The sequence below is a fragment of the Anolis sagrei genome, chromosome X (genome assembly GCF_037176765.1).
Source record: "Anolis sagrei isolate rAnoSag1 chromosome X, rAnoSag1.mat, whole genome shotgun sequence".
NCBI lineage: Eukaryota > Metazoa > Chordata > Lepidosauria > Squamata > Dactyloidae > Anolis > Anolis sagrei.
In genome coordinates, this window is record NC_090034.1 from 51626020 (window position 1) to 51644006 (window position 17987).

The following is a 17987-nucleotide window of genomic DNA, read 5'->3' on the forward strand; positions in this document are numbered from 1 at the left end:
TAGTCACTGGCACACTGGGTGTCATGCCAAAAGATCTCAGCCGGCATTTGGAAACAGTAAACATTGACAAAATCACGATCTGTCAACTGCAAAAGGCCACCTTACTTGGATCTGCGCGCATCATTCGAAAATACATCACACAGTCCTAGTGTTCGACTTGCGATTTTGTGATACGAAATCCAGCATATAGATCTCATTTGCTGTGACATACTGTGCTTTTGTGTCAGTAAAATAATAATAATATATTAATACAATAATAAATATTAAAATAAATAATATCAAAACATAATAATGCAATTAATAATAATATTAACATATAATATTAATACAATAAATAATAATAAATATTAAAATAAATAATAATACAACATATTAGCAAACAATATTATAATAAATAATATAAATATACAAGTAATATTAAATGATAATACAATAATGATAAATATTAAAATATATTGCAATTAATAATATTATTAGCATAATAAATATTAAAATATAATAATACAAATAATACAAATAATATTAAAATATTATAATAATACCATATATATATATATATATATATACACACACACACACACCCATAATTGGATCACACTTAGTTCCCAGTTATATACTATTAATGATGCTACGCTAGGAGAAATATTTCCTTTATTTTGTGCAAGACGAAAGAGGAAAAGGAATACCAGAATTCTCCCAATTTAATAGGAGGAAACCTAGAAGTCAACCAAAAGTGGCTTCTTGGAAGTTTGAGCTTTTGGGGTTATAAACAGTGACAAGGCTTCCAATTATATATCTGAATTCAACACAAAAAGAGCTGAGGCAACTGAGGCAAAGGTAAACCAAAAATGGGGAGAAACATCCCTTTTGAGGTCATTTTGTGAGTTGGAGGTTACTAGGAGTCTGAGGCAAGAAGAAGCAGATTGCTCCCCAAAATCCGCATCCCTTTCTAGATCCAAAGAGATTCAAATCTAGATATATATAAAAGTCAAAGTACGTAGGTAGGTATGTTTGTCCCACAAAGGCTCTTACGTGGTGTGATGGATCTGGACCAAACTTGGCACACAGGCCCTTTGGTACCCAATGTAAAATCATTGTGGTATTTCAACTGCAAGGAGTCCTTTTCAGAACTGGAGAAGGGGGAAAGCAGCCAAGCAATGGCTCATACACATATCTTGTATATATGGTAATCAATGGAGTGCTGGAGCATCTAGGAGCAACTTACAGCTGGAGACGTAGTGAAGGAGTCCTTTCCAGAGCTGGAGAAGGGGGAAAACAGCCAAGTGATCGCTAATACATACATATATATTGGCTATCTATATAATAATTGATGGTAATCGATAGAGGGCTGGAGCATCTAGGAGCAACTTAGCACTGGGGACATAGTGAAGGAATCCTTTTCAGAGCTGGAGAAGGGAGAAAGCATACATATATATGCAAATTCATTAAGTTGTGTGGCCAAACAACATCAGGAGGTGGTCAAGAAGGAGGATAAAAACATATACACCAAACATAGGAGAGGCTGCAGCAGTTTGCTTTGGGAAGGGCGAAATCGGCTCTCTCTTGTCCTTCAAGGAGCGCTTGCAGCAACCGAAATGAACTGCAAATGAAGGTAGGAGGAAAGAGAAACTGGGACATTTTCCAAAACAATAACCAGTGGGAATGTCCCAGCTCGAATTGAGGTCAGAAAAGGTGAAAGGGAGGGTGTCCTCAGGCCCGCCTCTTGCCCTCCGGCCCCTTGGGCTTCCCCACTTTGTGCGAAGGGAAGAAGGACCGCTCTGTTGCCCGTGGCTTCCTCTCCTTCCGCTCATGGGCTTTGGAGTCCTTCTCCGTTTTGCGGCGGCCCTTTTCAACCTCGTCTCCTCCTTCTTTTGGGCGCCGTGTTCGCTTCCGTGCCTTGCTCTCCTCCTCTTTCTCCTCTTTTCCCTTCTTCTTGCTGTGGCGGTCTTCCTCTTCCTTCAGGCCGGCCCTGAGACCTTTGACCCTCTTCTCTTTGGCCGGCTTTTCTGTCCGGCTCGTCTTGGGCCGCTCCTTGGCCACTGGTTTTTTCCTGGCCGCCGCCTCTTCCTCCTCTTCCTCCTCCTCCTCTTCGTCCTCTTCGTCCTCTCCTTTCTCTGCTACCACCTCCTCTTCCATTTCCTCCTTCTCCTCTTCTTCCGGTTCCACCATCTCTTCTTCTTCTTCTTCTTCTTCCTCTATATCTGGTGGCTCCTCCGTATCCGACCAGTCGAACCACTTCTCGTAAAACCAGCGTTCGTCCTGCAAACACAAACATTGCCGAGATAAACGTGTGTGTGTATATATGTAAATTTGAGTCTCCATGGCTTGGTGGATTGGAACCAACGCGGCCCACAGAACCGTCTCAATCCCACTTGAATTAATGGTGGTGTTTGCAGCAAAATAATCCATTGCATTTGGAGCTACAGGCCCCCAAAACGAATAGTTGGAAATGTGTGGATGCAGGAGTCAGGCTCAACCACAAGAGGGCAGTATATAGAAGGGAATAGGTAAAGGTAAAGGTAAAGGTCATGTCCGACTTTGGGGGGTGGTGCTCATCTCCATTTCTAAGCTGAAGAGTCGGCGTTGTGTGTAGACACCTCCTAGATCATGTGGCCAGCATGACTACATGGAGCACCGCTACCTTCCCATAGAAATACCTATTGATCTACCCACATTTGCATTTTTTTGAACTGCTAGGTTGACAGAAGCTAGAGCTAACACCCAGGAGCTCACCCAAATTCAAACCACCAACCTTTTGGTCAGCAAGTTCAGCAGCTCAGTGCTTTAAGCTGCTGCACCACCGAGCTACTGGTCTCTTAATATGAATGTATGCAGTGCTCAGATGCAGCCAAAAGAGGGCAGTGTATAGATAGGATTAACTATTGGCCTCTAAATAAAGATTGTATGCAGTGCCAAAGGCAGTCACATGAGGGCAGTATATAGATATAACACAATAGCTATTGGCCTTTAAACATGAATGTATGTAGTGCTGAAATGCAACTACAAGAGGGCAGTGTATAGATACAAATAAATAGCTACTGGCCTCTAGGTATGTATATATTCAATGCTGAGATATAGCCACCATAGGGCAATGTATAGATAGAAAGGATCAGCTAATGGCCTCTAAATATGAGTGTATGCAATGCTCAGATACAACCACAAGAGGACAGTATAGAGATATGAAGGGATAACTACTTGCCTCTAGATATGAATGTATGCAGCATTCAGATGCAGCCACAAGAGGGCAGCATAGAGCTAGAAAAGATTAGTGTAAATGTGAGTAGATCAATAGGTACCGCTCCGGCGGGAAGGTAACGGCGCTCCATGCAGTCATGCCGGCCACATGACCTTGGAGGTGTCTACGGACAACGTTGGCTCTTCGGCTTAGAAATGGAGATGAGCACCACACCCCAGAGTCAGACATGACTGGACTTAATGTCAGGGGACTACCTTTACCTTTTACCTAGGTAAGAATGTATGCAGTGCCAAATGCAACCACAAGATGGTAGTATATACTACTGGCCTCTATGTATATATGCGATGCTGAGATACAGCCACAAGAGGGCAGTGTATAAATACAAAGAACTAGCTACTGGCCTCTAGGTATGTACATATGCAATGCCAAGATACAGCCACAAGAGATAGAAAGGATTAGTGTCCTCTAGGTAAGACCGTATGGAGTGCTAAATGCAAAGACAAGAGGGCAGTGTATTGATAGAAAGGAATAGCTACTGGCCGCTAAATATGAATGTATGCAGCACTCAGATGCAGCCACAAGAGGACAGTATATCATTAAATTATTAGCATTATTATTATTATAATATTATTATTATATTAGCATTATATTATTAGCTGTTGCTATCCTCACTCACCAGTTCGCCAATGCTACTCTCTTGCTGGGACCAGGCCTCCAGTTCTGCCTTGAGGACGTTCTCGCTGTAATCAATTATATCTGTAAAACAATAGAATAGCAAGTGAACTTTTATTATAACATCATATAAAAATATTATTATTTATTATTATTAACTTTATTTATACCCCGCAGAATCTCCCGAAGGACTCGATGCGGCTTACAAAGGCCAAGGCCACCAACAACAATAACATACACATACACAATAAAAGTCATAAGCAAATAAAACATCAAGCAAAGCATTAGAACAATAAAAACAATGACACAGTGACGCATTTAAAACCAAGAAATAGAATATCATTTTTCTATTGTCACATCATTACCATTATATTATTAGCATTATTATATTACCATTTTATTTATTTTATTATATTATCACTATATCATTATATTATTAGCATTATATTATTATATTATCATTTATTAGAAATATATCATTCTATTATTCTATTATTATTATATCATTAGCATTATTCTTTTTTTTGCTTTGTAATAAAAACTCTATTGAAAAGACCAAATGGAATTAATGTTTAATTAATTTATCCCAATGTCTAGTCTATTTAAAAATGGTAAAGATATCCATAAACAATTTTCTTATCTCCTCCTGAGCTTTCTTTTGCTAAGGTGAAGAAAAATAAATACATCTATGGACATTTTAAATTCAGATATTAGTAATAATCACAGGAAAAGTCAAACAGGCAATTCTTTCCAATAGTCAAAATAAAAGTATCATTTAATATGCGCACTTCAGTTTGCTGACAAGATATCGATACGTTTGTCCTAACTGGATAAAAATAGGACATCATCATTTTATAAAGCACATATAATATATTAGCATTATATTATTCGCATTATATATTATAATATTATTATACCATACTTGCCATCCCCTGCCACGTGTTGCTGTGGCCCAGTATATTTGTGTATATGTTTATATATATGTGTTTGCGTATATATATGTGTAACTTCCGTACAGTGGCCCTTATTTCTCATGCCAGTAAGGTAATGCTCAAGATCCTGCAAGGAAGACTCCAGCAAGACATGGAGCGAGAGTTGCCAGATGTTCAAGCTGGGTTTAGAAAAGGCAGAGGAACGAGAGACCAGACTGCCAATATCCGCTGGATAATGGAGGAAGTCAGGGAGTTTCAGAAAAACATCTATTTCTGCTTCATTGACTATTCTAAAGCCTTTGACTGTGTGGATCATAATAAATTATGGCAAGTCCTTGGTGGGATGGGCATCCCAAGCCACCTTGTCTCTCTCCTGAGGAATCTGTACAAGGACCAAGTCGCAACAGTCAGGACTGACCACGGAACAACAGACTGGTTCAAGATTGGGAAAGGCGTACGGCAAGGCTGCATACTCTCACCCAACCTTTTTAACTTGTATGCAGAACACATCATGCTTGATGAATGCAAAGCTGGGGTGAATATTGCTGGAAGAATCATTAACAACCTCAGATATGCAGATGACACCACTCTGATGGCCGAAAGTGAGGAGGAGCTGAGGAGCCTTCTAATCAAGGTGAAAGAAGAAAGCGCAAAAGCTGGGTTGCAGCTAAACGTCAAAAAAACCAAGATTATGGCAACAAGAATGATTGACAACTGGAGAATAGAAGGAGAAACCGTGGAGGCCGTGACAGACTTTGTATTTCTAGGTGCAAAGATTACTGCAGATGCAGACTGTAGCCAGGAAATCAGAAGACGCTTACTTCTTGGGAGGAGAGCAATGTCCAATCTCGATAAAATAGTGAAGAGTAGAGACATCAGACTGGCAACAAAGATCCGCCTAGTCAAAGCCATGGTATTCCCTGTAGTAACCTACGGATGTGAGAGCTGGACCTTAGGGAAGGCTGAGCGAAGGAAGATCGATGCTTTTGAGCTGTGGTGTTGGAGGAAAGTGCTGAGAGTGCCTTGGACTGCGAGAAGATCCAACCAGTCCATCCTCCAGGAAATAAAGCCTGACTGCTCATTGGAGGGAAAGATACTAGAGACAAAGTTGAAGTACTTTGGCCACATCATGAGGAGACAGGAAAGCCTAGAGAAGACAATTATGCTGGGGAAAGTGGAAGGCAAAAGGAAGAGGGGCCGACCAAGGGCAAGATGGATGTCACGAAGAGTCGGAGACGACTGAACGAATGAACAACAATATATATGTGTGTGTGTGGTTTTGCACATGCGTTGTAATGTATTCTTTATTTTTTGGCTTTTTAAGTCTCTTCTGCTGTGTTTTTCAGTGTTTTAATGAGTGATGGTCACTCGTTGGCCTGATTGGTGGATTGTGTCCAAATTTGGTGGAAAGCACACACTTGTGTCTTGGCAGGGTTAGATAGTGATATAATGATAATATAATAGGAAAAATGATAATATAATAATGATATAATGATAATATAATAATGCTAATAATAATAGGATAATAGTAATCAAATGATCTATATAAATAAAAATGTAATGTTCGTCTGTAGGAATAACAGAACTCAAAAACCACTGGATGAATTGACACCAAATTTGGATACAAGACACCTAACAACCCAATGTATGTCCTTCACTCAAAAAAAATGATTTTGTCATTTGGGAGTTGTAGTTGCTGGGATTTATAGTTCACCTACAATCAAAGAGCATTCCGAACCCCACCAATGATGGAATTGAACCAAACTTGGCACACAGTTCTCCCATGACTAACAGAAAATACTGGAGGGGTTTGGTTGGCAGTGTCCTTTGGTTTTGGAGTTGTAGTTTACCTACATCCAGAGAGCACTGTGGACTCAAACAATGATGGATCTGGACCAGACTCTACACGAATACTCAATATGCTCAAATGTGAACACTGGTGAAGTTTGGGGAAAATAGAATCTTGACATTTGGGAATTGTAGTTGCGGGATTTATAGTTCACCTACAATCACATTCTGAATCCCACCAATGATGGAATTAGGCCAAACCTCCCACACAGAACCCCCATCTGAGACATAGCAACATGTGGCAGGGGACGGCTAGTGAATAAATAAATATCACTATGTTATCATTATATTATTATTATTATGAGCAGGGAAGACTTGAGACCTTGGGAAACTTGCAACACCAGCATTCCATTGCATGGAGCCATGGGATTTAAAGTGGTATCAAAGTGGATTAACGTGGCAAGGCAGCCTCCTCTTACCTTGGATCACTTGGCAGCTGACGCTCAGCAGGGCCACCAAAGAGGCCACAACGAGACATTTATTGAGGGTCAGTCCTTCCCACGGAAGCGTCTCTTTTGCCGTTGTTTTCCTCTTCGCGGGGACGGTCTTGGGAGCTTCAGGAGAGAGAAAGAAAATATAATACAATACAGGTCAGGCGCAGGCCAACTTCGGCCCACTGGATGTTTTGAACTTGGACTGTGGCTGATCTAGGCCCTCTAACACATACTTGCAAGGCCCGCGGGCCGTGTTTTCTCCGGTGCTTTCTCCACTCGTGGTGGTGGCCTTTCAGTCACTTTTTCCGCCCGAAGCACTTTCTCGGCCACTTGTTCAGCTCGGGGCAACTTAGCTGGAGCCTTCGGGGGTGGCTGGGCTGGCTTCGGGGGGATGCGGGCCGGTTGGGCCACTTCCGTCACACTGTCCACAAACTCATCCAGGTCCTTTTCTACTACGTGGAGTTTCTCCGCTTCTCCCCTGCCTATGCCCTGGAGAGAAAAGAGAACATACCCCACCAGATTGGAGTTTTGAACCCAGATCCAAATGGTCCTCTGTCAGGAGGGATCCAGTGGTGCCGTCCTGGGGTTGGGCTAGACGGTCTTTGGGGACCTCCCTTCCAAACCAACAATTTTACTTTATTATTACTACCATTTAATATTATTATGAGTTATAATTATAATAATTATTATTAATTATTATTAATACAAATAATGCAAGAATATTTTAATATTATTGGTTGTTATGGATTATTATAGTAGGCTATTATTAATAATAATTTAAAATATTTAATTAATATTATTGATTATTATGGTTTTATTATCACTATTGCTGATAATACTTTTTAAATACTATTTTTATTGCTATTATTGAGTATTATTATGGGATATTCTTATTAATAATAATTTAAAAATATTATTATGGGTTATCATGGGTTGTTATCACTATTACCAATAATAATATCTTAAGAATACTTTATATTACTATTATTTAGTATTATTATGAATTATCATTATTAATAATAATAATGTAAGAATACTTATGATTATTTGTTATTATGTGTTATTATAATGGGCTAATAATCATCGAATCATAGAATCAGTTGGAAGAGACCTCATGGGCCATCCAGTCCAACCCGCTGCCAAGAAGCAGGAATATTGCATTCAGATCACCCCGACAGATGGCCATCCAGCCTCTGTTTAAAAGCTTCCAAAGAAGGAGCCTCCACCACACTCTGGGGCAGAGAGTTCCACTGCTGAACGGCTCTCACAGTCAGGAAGTTCTTCCTCATGTTCAGATGGAATCTTCTTTCTTGTAGTTTGAAGCCATTGTTCCGCGTCCTAGTCTCCAGGGCAGCAGAAAACAAGCTTGCTCCCTCCTCCCTGTGGCTTCCTCTCACATATTTATACATGGCTATCATGTCTCCTCTCAGCCTTCTCTTCTTCAGGCTAAACATGCCCAGCTCCTTAAGCCGCTCCTCATAGGGCTTGTTCTCCAGACCCTTGATCATTTTAGTCGCCCTCCTCTGGACACATTCCAGCTTGTCAATATCTGTCTTGAATTGAACACAATATTCCAGGTGTGGTCTGACCAAAGCGGAATAATAATAATCAAAAATATGTGTATTACTATTATCGGTTATTATTATGGACTATTATTATTAGTGATGATAATAACATCATGATAATAATAATAATGCAAGAATATTTTTATTATTACTGGTTATTATGGGTTATTATTATGGACTATTGTTATTATTAATGATAATATCATGACAATAAGAATTGGAATATTTTTTATGTTTATTATTGGTTATTATGAGTTAATATTATGGGGTATAATAATAATCTATCTTCCATCTATCTATCTATACACATAATAAAAGTGAAAGTATGTATGTGGGTATGTGACTGAGGTGTCCATACACCTCTACAAACAGCTATAGCTCCCACTATTCAGAAGACACCAAAAGCCCTCCTCCAATGACACTGAAGGTTATAGTGAGCACCGTAAACATGTCCAAGAGCCCTGCCAATGTCCACAAACACCACACTGCCCACCACCCAAGTGAAGGTTTTCATACAGGGACCATTTCATCCTAGATTTTATGTGTTTCCTCCACCACAGACATCCCAGTGTTTCTGACTTTCTCCATTGGTGTGGAATTTGCATGACCCCGCCCACTGCCTCTTCCTTAACCCTTTCCTATTCTTTTGTATGGCACACAGAAGACAGGAATTGATCAGCAATTGATCATATTAGAGAGATCTGGGGAGAATTCACCATGATTTATAGGAGATGTAGGTCCTGGGATGTATAGTTTACCTTCAATCTAAAAGCACTCTCAAATCCACCAACAATTGACCTGGAACTCACACAGCCCCCCCCCCCCCCCCCCATTACCAGCAAAAAATACTGGAGGTCTTTGGGGGGAAATCCACCTTGATTTGGGGGAGTTTTAGTTCAACTACATCCAGAGAGCACTATGAACCTAAACACCGATGGATCTGGACCAAACTTGGCACACAGACGTAATATGTCAAAATTTGATTGCTGGAGAGGTTTGCAGGAAACCGACCTTCCTTTCTGGGAGTTGCAGTTCACCCACAACCAGGGAAACTGTGACCTCCACCAAAGATGGACCTGGACCAAACTTGACACACAGAACCCCCCTGACTAACTCAACCTACTGGATGGATATGATGGGTCCAATTCGCCATACTGGGAGTTGTAGTTCACGATGCAGCCAGAGATCACACCGATAATGCATCTAAAGCAAACTTGCCCAACATAACAAACTTTAAGTACTGAGTTTCAGGGGGTTAACCTGGCATGATGTGAGTTGTAGTTCACCCACAACCGTATGTATTTTGTACAATTACAAAATTGACTTCTTCAAATAACCTGGGTAATGTAATGATAACGATGTCCAGCTTGAGACCCACTACTTACATTGGGAGTGCTGAGTACCTCTTCTTGGCTTGGAGGATTCTTGGTATCTGATGAAAGACAGGAGTCATATTTTTACCAATATAAACACATAGAAACAACACTTGTTTGCATAATAATAATAATAATAATAATAATAATAATAATAATAATAATATCAAGTCCTGAAACCTGACACCAACATAGCCACATATCGAAGGTCTAATGGTTTTATGGAAGCACCCCCTTGCTGAGTTGGGCTGAATGGGGTCAGTCTAGATAGCCTTTGGGGTCCCGCTTTCAGAATCAATACCTTCTTTGCTCTCTTCTTTGAGTTGTTTCCGAAGCTCGCCTTTTGGGATCTCTTGGGGGGCTTCCTCCGTCCTTTCCAAGGCTTCACAGGGTCCGGTTGCCATATCGGAAATCCTGATGAAACAAACACAAGAAAGTCAACTTTTTTTCCCCCCCAGCCAAACCTTATTAGAGCAAATGGCTCGATGAAAACACAACAAAACAGATTTATAGCAGGGCTCTTTCTATTTCCGCAATGGCCTCCCCCACCCCCCAATTTATGCTTTAAATTGTTATTGTTGTTATTGTTATTATTTATTTTTTGGAAACACAAGATGAGTGCACAGCAAACAAGATCGCTCTGCTGGCTGTTGTATTGGATCACACGTCAGACACTTCCCAAGTGTCTAGGACTGTGTGATGTATCGGCGAATAATGCGTGCAGATCCCAGTAAGGTGGTGATTTGTAGCTGACAGATGGTAATTTTGTCAGCGCCGATTGTGTTTAAGTGCAGGCCAAGGTCTTTAGGCACTGTACCCAGTGTGCCGATCACCACTGGGACCACCTGTACTGGCTTCTTCTTCTTCTTCTTCTTCTTATTATTATTATTATTATTATTATTACAAACATAACAAGATGATTCCACAGCAGACAAGATTACTCTGCTGGCTGTTGTATTGGATCACACGTTGGACACTTCCCAAGTGTCTAGGACTGTGTGATGTATCGGCAAATCATGCGTGCAGATCCCAGTAAGGTGGCCTTTTGCCACTGACAGATGGTAATTTTGTCAGCGCCAATTGTATTTAAGTGCAGGCCAAGGTCTTTAGGCACTGCACCCAGTGTGCCAATCACCACTGGGACCACCTTGACTGGCTTGTGCCAGAGTCTTTGCAGTTCGATCTTTAAATCCTCATATCGTGTCAGCTTTTCCAGTTGTTTCTCTTCAATCATGCTGTCGCCTGGGATTGCAACATCGACGATCCATACTTTGTTTTTTAACACGATTGTGAGGTCAGGAGTATTGTGCTTCAAAATTCTGTCTGTCTGAATTTGGAAGTCCCAGAGTATCTTGACGTGTTCATTCTCCGTGACTTTTTCCGGCTTGTGATCCCACCAGTTCTTTGTCGCAGGCAGATGGTATTTGTGGCACAAGTTCCAATGAATCATCTGAGCAACGGTGTTATGCCTCTGCTTATAGTCTGTCTGCGCGATCTTCTTGCAGCAGCTGAGGATGTGATCTATTGTTTCATCTGCTTCCTTGCAGATTATACACTTGGGATTTGTTTATTATTATTATTATTATTATTATTATTATTATTATTTATATATGCTTTCAATTAATCTTATTTCCAGATCAGTTTTGATGGATGACAGGAAATGAAGAAAGGAAGGGAAGAAAGGAAAGGGGAAAGGGTATGAAGGGAAGAAAGGGAAGAGAAAAGGAGAAAGTAAGGAGGGAAGGGAGGGAAGGGAAGGGGGAAAAGAGGAAGGAAAGAAGAAGGGAAAATAAGTGAAGGAGAAGATTAGGTTTTTCAGCACCTTACTCCCAGTTCCAGACCTAGAGTCTGCGTTTGGCACAAGTCCTTGCCCTGCCCTCTCGAATCTGATCATGCCCACAATTTCCTGGTCACTGCTTGTTTCATGCCGTTTGACGTATTTTTATGATGTTTTTACTTTTCTGGTTTGAATTGTTTCAGTTATACTGTTGATATGTTATTATGCTCTTAATTGTGTTTCGGCTTTTAATCCTTGTTGATGCTGGGCTTGGTCCCCATGTAAGCCTTCTGGGAGATGGTGGCGGGGTATAAGAATACAGTTGTTGTTGTTGTTGTTATTAAGAAAGAAAAAAGAGCAGAAAGGAGGGAAGGAAGGAAGAGAAAGAAAAGGGGAAAGGTATGAAGGGAGGAAAGAAAGAAGAGGAAAGGAAGAAAGGAAAGCAAAAAGGGAGGGAGGAAAAAAGAAGGGAGGGAGGAAACAGAAAGAAAATGGGAACAGAAAGAAAAGAGGAAAAGGTATGAGAAGAGAGGAAATAAAGAGAGAAAGAGAATGAACGAACAAACGAAAGAAAGAAAGAAGGGAAGGAAGGAAGGGAAAAAATAAGGGAAAGAAAGTGAGAGGATGAAGAAAAAAGGAAGGGAAGGGAAGGGAAGGGAAGGGAAGGGAAGGGAAGGGAAGGGAAGGAAGGAAGGAAGGAAGGAAGGAAGGAAAGGTATGTGGGAAGGAAAGAGAGAGAGAGGAAATGGAAAGAGAAGGAATGGAAAATAAGGTAAAGAAAGTGAGAGAGGATGAAGAAAAAAGGAACAGAAAGGAAGGAAGGAAGAAAAGGTATGTGGGAAGGAAAGAGAAAGAGGAAAAGGAAAGAGAAGGAAGGAAGGGAAAATAAGGGAAAGAAAGAGAGGATGAAGAAAAAAGGAACAGGAAGGAAGGAAGGAAGGAAGGAAGGAAGGAAGGGAGGGAGGGAGGGAGAGAGGGAAGAAGAAAAGGTATATGGGAAGGAAAGAGAGAGAGAGAAGAAAAGGAAAGAGAAGGAAGGGAAAAATAAGGGAAAGAAAGTGAGAGAGGATGAAGAAAAAAGGAACAGGAAGGAAGGAAGGAAGGAAGGAAGGAAGGAAGGAAGGAAGGAAGGAAGGAAGGAAAGGTATGTGGGAAGGAGAGAGAGAGAAGAAAATGAAAGAAAAGGAAGGGAAAGAAAGTGAGAGAGGATGAAGAAAAAAGGAACAGAAAGGAGGGAAGGAAGAAAAGGTATGTGGGAAGGAAAGGAGAGAAAGAGAGAGAAAGAGGAAAAGGAAAGAGAAGGAAGGAAGGGGAAAGGCTTGAGTGGAGGAAAGAAAAAAGGAAGGAAAGAAAGAAATCAAGAAAGAAGGGGGGAGGAAAGAAAGGGAATGAAAGGAAAGGAGAAAGGAGGGAGGGAGGGAAGAAGAAAAAAGGTGTAAAGGTATTGTTGGAGCATGTAAGATATCAGTGTGTGTGTGTCAACTGTAAAATAAGATGCACAAAACTGATTGGTCAAGCTACGCTCGGGGAGCTGGCTGAGCCTGGGACTTTTGGATACTGTTACATTTTTCAGGCTTGAGCTGTGCAGATGCTTGCAGAGAAACAGAGAGAGAGAGAGTTCTTGGAGTGTGCTCTTGCTTCATGAGCTGCTGGAGGAAGATTCTCCACATGGAAAAAAAAGACAGTTTTAAATCTCTCATAAAAGGACATGATGTGAGTCGTTGCAACTGATCACATGATTATAAATATTGAATTATGAAGAGAAAACCACTTGTTCTTTTTGGTTCATCTGCGTGGCATATTTTCTTTCTCTGGCAAGACAGTGTGTGGACTGACCAAACGTGAACTATGCTTGATTTTCATTTCGCCACAGGTATGAGGGGAGGAAAGAGAGAGAGGGAAAGAAAGAGGGAGGAAGGAAAGAAGGTAAAGAAAGCGAGAGAGGAAGAAGAAAGAAAAAAAGAACAGAAAGGAGGGAATGGAGGAAAAGAAAGGAAAGAGGAAAGGTATGAAGGGAGGAAAGAAAGTTGAGGAAGGGAAGAAAGGAAAGAGAAAGAAAGAGAGGGAAGAAATAAGAAAGAAAGAAGAAAGAAAATAAGAACAGAAAGAAAAGGGGAAAAGGTATGAGGAGGAGAAGAGGGGAAAGAAAGGGAGAGAAAGAAAAAATGAAATGAAGGAAGGAAGGAATGAAAAAATAAGGGAAAGAAAGTGAGAGAGGATGAAGGGGGGAAAAAGATCAGTAAGCAAGGAAGGAGGAAAAGGTATGTGGGGAGGGAAGGAAAGAGAGAGAGAGAAAGAGGAAAAGAGAAGGAAAGAAGAAAGGGAGACAAGGCTTGAGGGGAGAAAAGAAAAAAGGAAGGGATGAAAGAAATCAAGAAGGAAGCCGGGGAGAAAAAGGGGATAAAGGTATGAGGGGAGGAAAGAGAGAGAGAAAGAAAGAAAGAGGAAGGAAAGAAGGTAAAGAAAGTGAAAGAGGAGGAAGAAAGAAAAAAGGAGCAGAAAGGAAGGGAGGGAGGGAGGGAAGAAGAAGGAAGGAAGGAAGGAAGGAAGGAAGGGTATGTGGGAAGGAAAGAGAGAGAGAGAGGGAAAGGAAAGGGAAGGAAGGAAGGGAAAATGAGGGAAAGAAAGTGAGAGAGGATGAAGAAAAAAGGAACAGGAAGGAAGGGAGGGAGGGAGAAAAGGCTTGAGGGAAAGAAAGAGCTAGAAGGGAAGAGAAAGGAAGGGGAAAAGGGAAGGGATGGAGAGGAAGAAGGAAGGAAGGAAGGAAGGAAGGAAGGAAGGAAGGAAGGAAGGAAGGAAGGAAAGGCTTGAGGGAAAGAAAGAAGGAGCTAGAAGGGAAGAGAAAGGAAGGGGAAAAGGGAAGGGATGGAGAGGAAGAAGGAAGGAAGGAAGGAAGGAAGGAAGGAAGGAAGGAAGGAAGGAAGGAAGAAAAGGCTTGAGAGAAAGAAAGAAGGAGCTAGAAGGGAAGAGAAAGGAAGGGGAAAAGGGAAGGGATGGAGAGGAAGAAGGAAGGAAGGAAGGAAGGAAGGAAGGAAGGAAGGAAGGAAGGAAGGATTTTCATTTTTCCACAGGCATGAGGGGAGGAAAGAGAGAGAGAGAGGAAGGAAGGAAAGAAGAAGAGGAAGGAAAAGGAAGAGGAAAGAGACAGAAGAGGAGAGAAAGGAATGAAAAGAAGGAAGGAAGGAAAGAGAGAGAAGGGAATCTTGCTTCGAGCGCAGGGGCTGGGCTTCCTTGTCTGGAGACTGAGGCCAAAGCCTCCTTCATTCACACTTTGATACCTAAAACCCAGGCGGCCCGTTTTCTAAGAATAGGGCCGTGAAACCCAGTCCGCTGGATGCGGGACTTCCCAGGCCTCTCTCGGCGGCCCAGCAGGTGCTCTCTAGCTCTATCCATCTGTCAAAGTCTTCTTTTTCACTAGGTCTGTCCGCACTGTAGTGTTAATGCAGTTTGATACCACTTTAACCTCCATGGTTCAATGTGAATGGGGGTTTGGAGTCATAGGAACCTTGAGTCGGAAGAGACAACCCACAGGGCCATCCAGTCCAACCCCGTTTCTGTAAGAAAGGAAGTTACCATCCGATCCTTTCTAACAGATGGCCATCAGGCCTTATAGACATTGGCAGGTTCATGGAGAAACAGGATGACAGAATCAAAGACTAGAGTGGGAAGGGGCATTTGGTTAAAACTCCTTCTGCCAGGAAAGAAGACACTCACTGACCCCTCCTGGCAGATGGCCATCCAGTCCAGCCCCCTTTATATAGATGGATAGATGGACGGACGGACAGACAGACAGACAGACAGACAGATAGAATCCTAGAGTTGGAAGAGAACCAAAGGTCAACGCTCTTCTGCCAGGAATGAAGGCACCATCCAATCCCTCCCAACAGATGGCCATCCAGTCCAGCCCCCTTTAGATAGATAGATAGATAGATAGATAGATAGATAAATAGATAGATATAGATGAATGGATAGACAGATAGACAGACAGATAGAATCTTAGAGTTGGAAGAGAACCAAAGGTCAATGCTCTTCTGCCAGGAATGAAGGCACTATCCAATCTCTACCAACAGATGGCCATCCAGTCCAGCCCCCTTAAGATAGATAGATAGATGGACACATAGATAGATGGATGGATGGACAGATAGACAAAATCTAGAACTGGAAGAGAACCAAAGGTCATCCAGTCCAACCCCATTTCTACCAGGAATGAAGTCACAATCTGATCCCTCACAACAGATGGCCATCCAGTCCAGCCTCTTTAAGATAGATGGATAGATAGATAGATAGATAGATAGATAGATAGATAGATAGAATCCTACAATTGGAAGAGAACCCAAGGGCCATCCAATCCAACCCTCTTCTTCTAGGAAAGAATGCTCCATCCGATCCCTCCCAACAGATGCCCATCCAGTCTAGCCCCCTTAATATAGATAGATGGATAGATAGATAGAATCCTAGAGTTTGAAGAGAACCCCAGGGCCATCCAGTCCAACCCCCTTCTGCCAGGAAGAAAGGCACCATCCGATACCTCCCAACAGATGGCAATCTAGTCTAGCCCCCTTAATATAGATGGATGGATAGATAGATAGATAGATAGATAGATAGATTCCTAGATTTTGAAGAGAACCCCATGGCCATCCAGTCCAAGCCCCTTCTACAAGGAAAGCAGGCGCCATCTGATCCCTCCCAGCTGATGGCCATCCAGTCCAGCCCCCTTAAGATAAATAAATAGATAAACAGAACCCTAAAGCCAGAAAAAAACCCCCAAGGGCCATCTAGTCCAACCCTCTTCTGCCAAGAAGGCACCATCCGATCCCTTCCAACAGAAGACCATCCAGCCCAGCCCCCTTAAGATAGATAGATAGATAAACAAAACCCTAAAGCCAGAAAAAACCTCAAAGGGCCATCCAGACCAACCCTCTAATGCCAAGAAGGCACCATCCAATCCCTCCCAACAGATGACCATTCTGTCCAGCCCCTTTAATATAGATAGAGATAGATAGATAGATAGATAGATAGATAGATAGATAGCCCGTGGGTTATCTTCCAGTTCTAGGATTCTATATATCATCTATGAATCAGTCAGTCTATCTATCTATCTATCTATCTATCTATCTATCATCTGTATCTATCTATCTGCTACAGATTGATTGATTGATAGACGATAGTTAGATAGAATCTTAGAACTAGGGGATAATCAAAGTTCATCCATTTCTGCTAGGAAGGAAGGCACCATCTGATCCCTCCTGACAGATGGCCACCCAGTCCAGCCTTCTGATAGATAGATAGATAGATAGATAGATAGATAATAGAGATTGATAGAGATACAGATAGATAGATAGATAGAAAGAGAGAGAGAGAGAGAGATACAGATAGACTGATAGAGATAGAGATAGAGATAGACAGGTAGAATCCTAGAGTTGGAAGAGGCCCATTCAATATAAAATAAAGGCAAAATGCGGAGTACCTTTCCACCTCGCTAGACTTTACAGGTCGAGTGTTCCTGCTGCTGCTGTTTCCTGGCTTGGCGTCAAAAGAGCCGTCCCAAAAATAGTCCCCTTCCCTTGCAAGGCAGAGGCAGGCCTGGGCTCCAGCCAAAGCCTTGACCCAATGGCTCTGAAGCCTGAGGTGGGTTCGAGTGATGGGGATTTGGGAGAAAAGAAGAATATTATGGATAAGGAAGACAAAGTCAAACCTTCCCAAGAAGGATCCCGGGCCCAGGACAAGCAAAGCCTTTCCGTCTCGCCCTGGGCTTGTCGCTCGGATCAGCCGTCTGCCTCTTGTTCGCTCTTGGCAAGACGTTTCATGGGCAGCAACAGGTGGCCAAGCCTTTTTGGGAAAGGAGACAGCCGATTTGGAGTTGGGAAAGGCAGGGAGGCACCATCCAATCCTTCCTGACAGATGGCCATCCAGTCTCTGCTTAAGAATAATAATAAAAAATATAATAATATTTTAAAATATAATAATAATAGACTCAAAGACTCTTTGAGGGACCATCCAGTCCGACCCCCTTCTGTCGGGAAGGAAGGCACCATCTGATCCCTCCCAACAGATGGCCATCCAGTCTCTGCTTAAGAATAATAATATTTTTAAAATATAATAATTATTATTATAGAATCAAAGACTCTTTGAGGGACCATCCTGCCCAACCTCCTTCTGTCGGAAAGGAAGGCACCATCCGATCTCTCCC

General features: G+C 41.9%; 1 protein-coding gene across 1 annotated transcript; it reads right to left on the reverse strand.

The window, feature by feature from the left end:
* Positions 1–634: 634 nt before the first annotated feature.
* On the reverse strand, positions 635–17589 carry JSRP1 (junctional sarcoplasmic reticulum protein 1). The gene is made up of 7 exons (XM_060785122.2): positions 17265–17589; positions 10322–10434; positions 10033–10079; positions 7316–7571; positions 7068–7202; positions 3873–3952; positions 635–2259 (listed from the first exon to the last, which is right to left on the reverse strand). Exons 2-7 carry the CDS (start codon positions 10422–10424, stop codon positions 1711–1713), a joined length of 1170 nt encoding a protein of 389 aa, XP_060641105.2. The 5' UTR covers positions 10425–10434; positions 17265–17589; the 3' UTR covers positions 635–1710.
* Between the last annotated feature and the right edge of the window lie 398 nt (positions 17590–17987).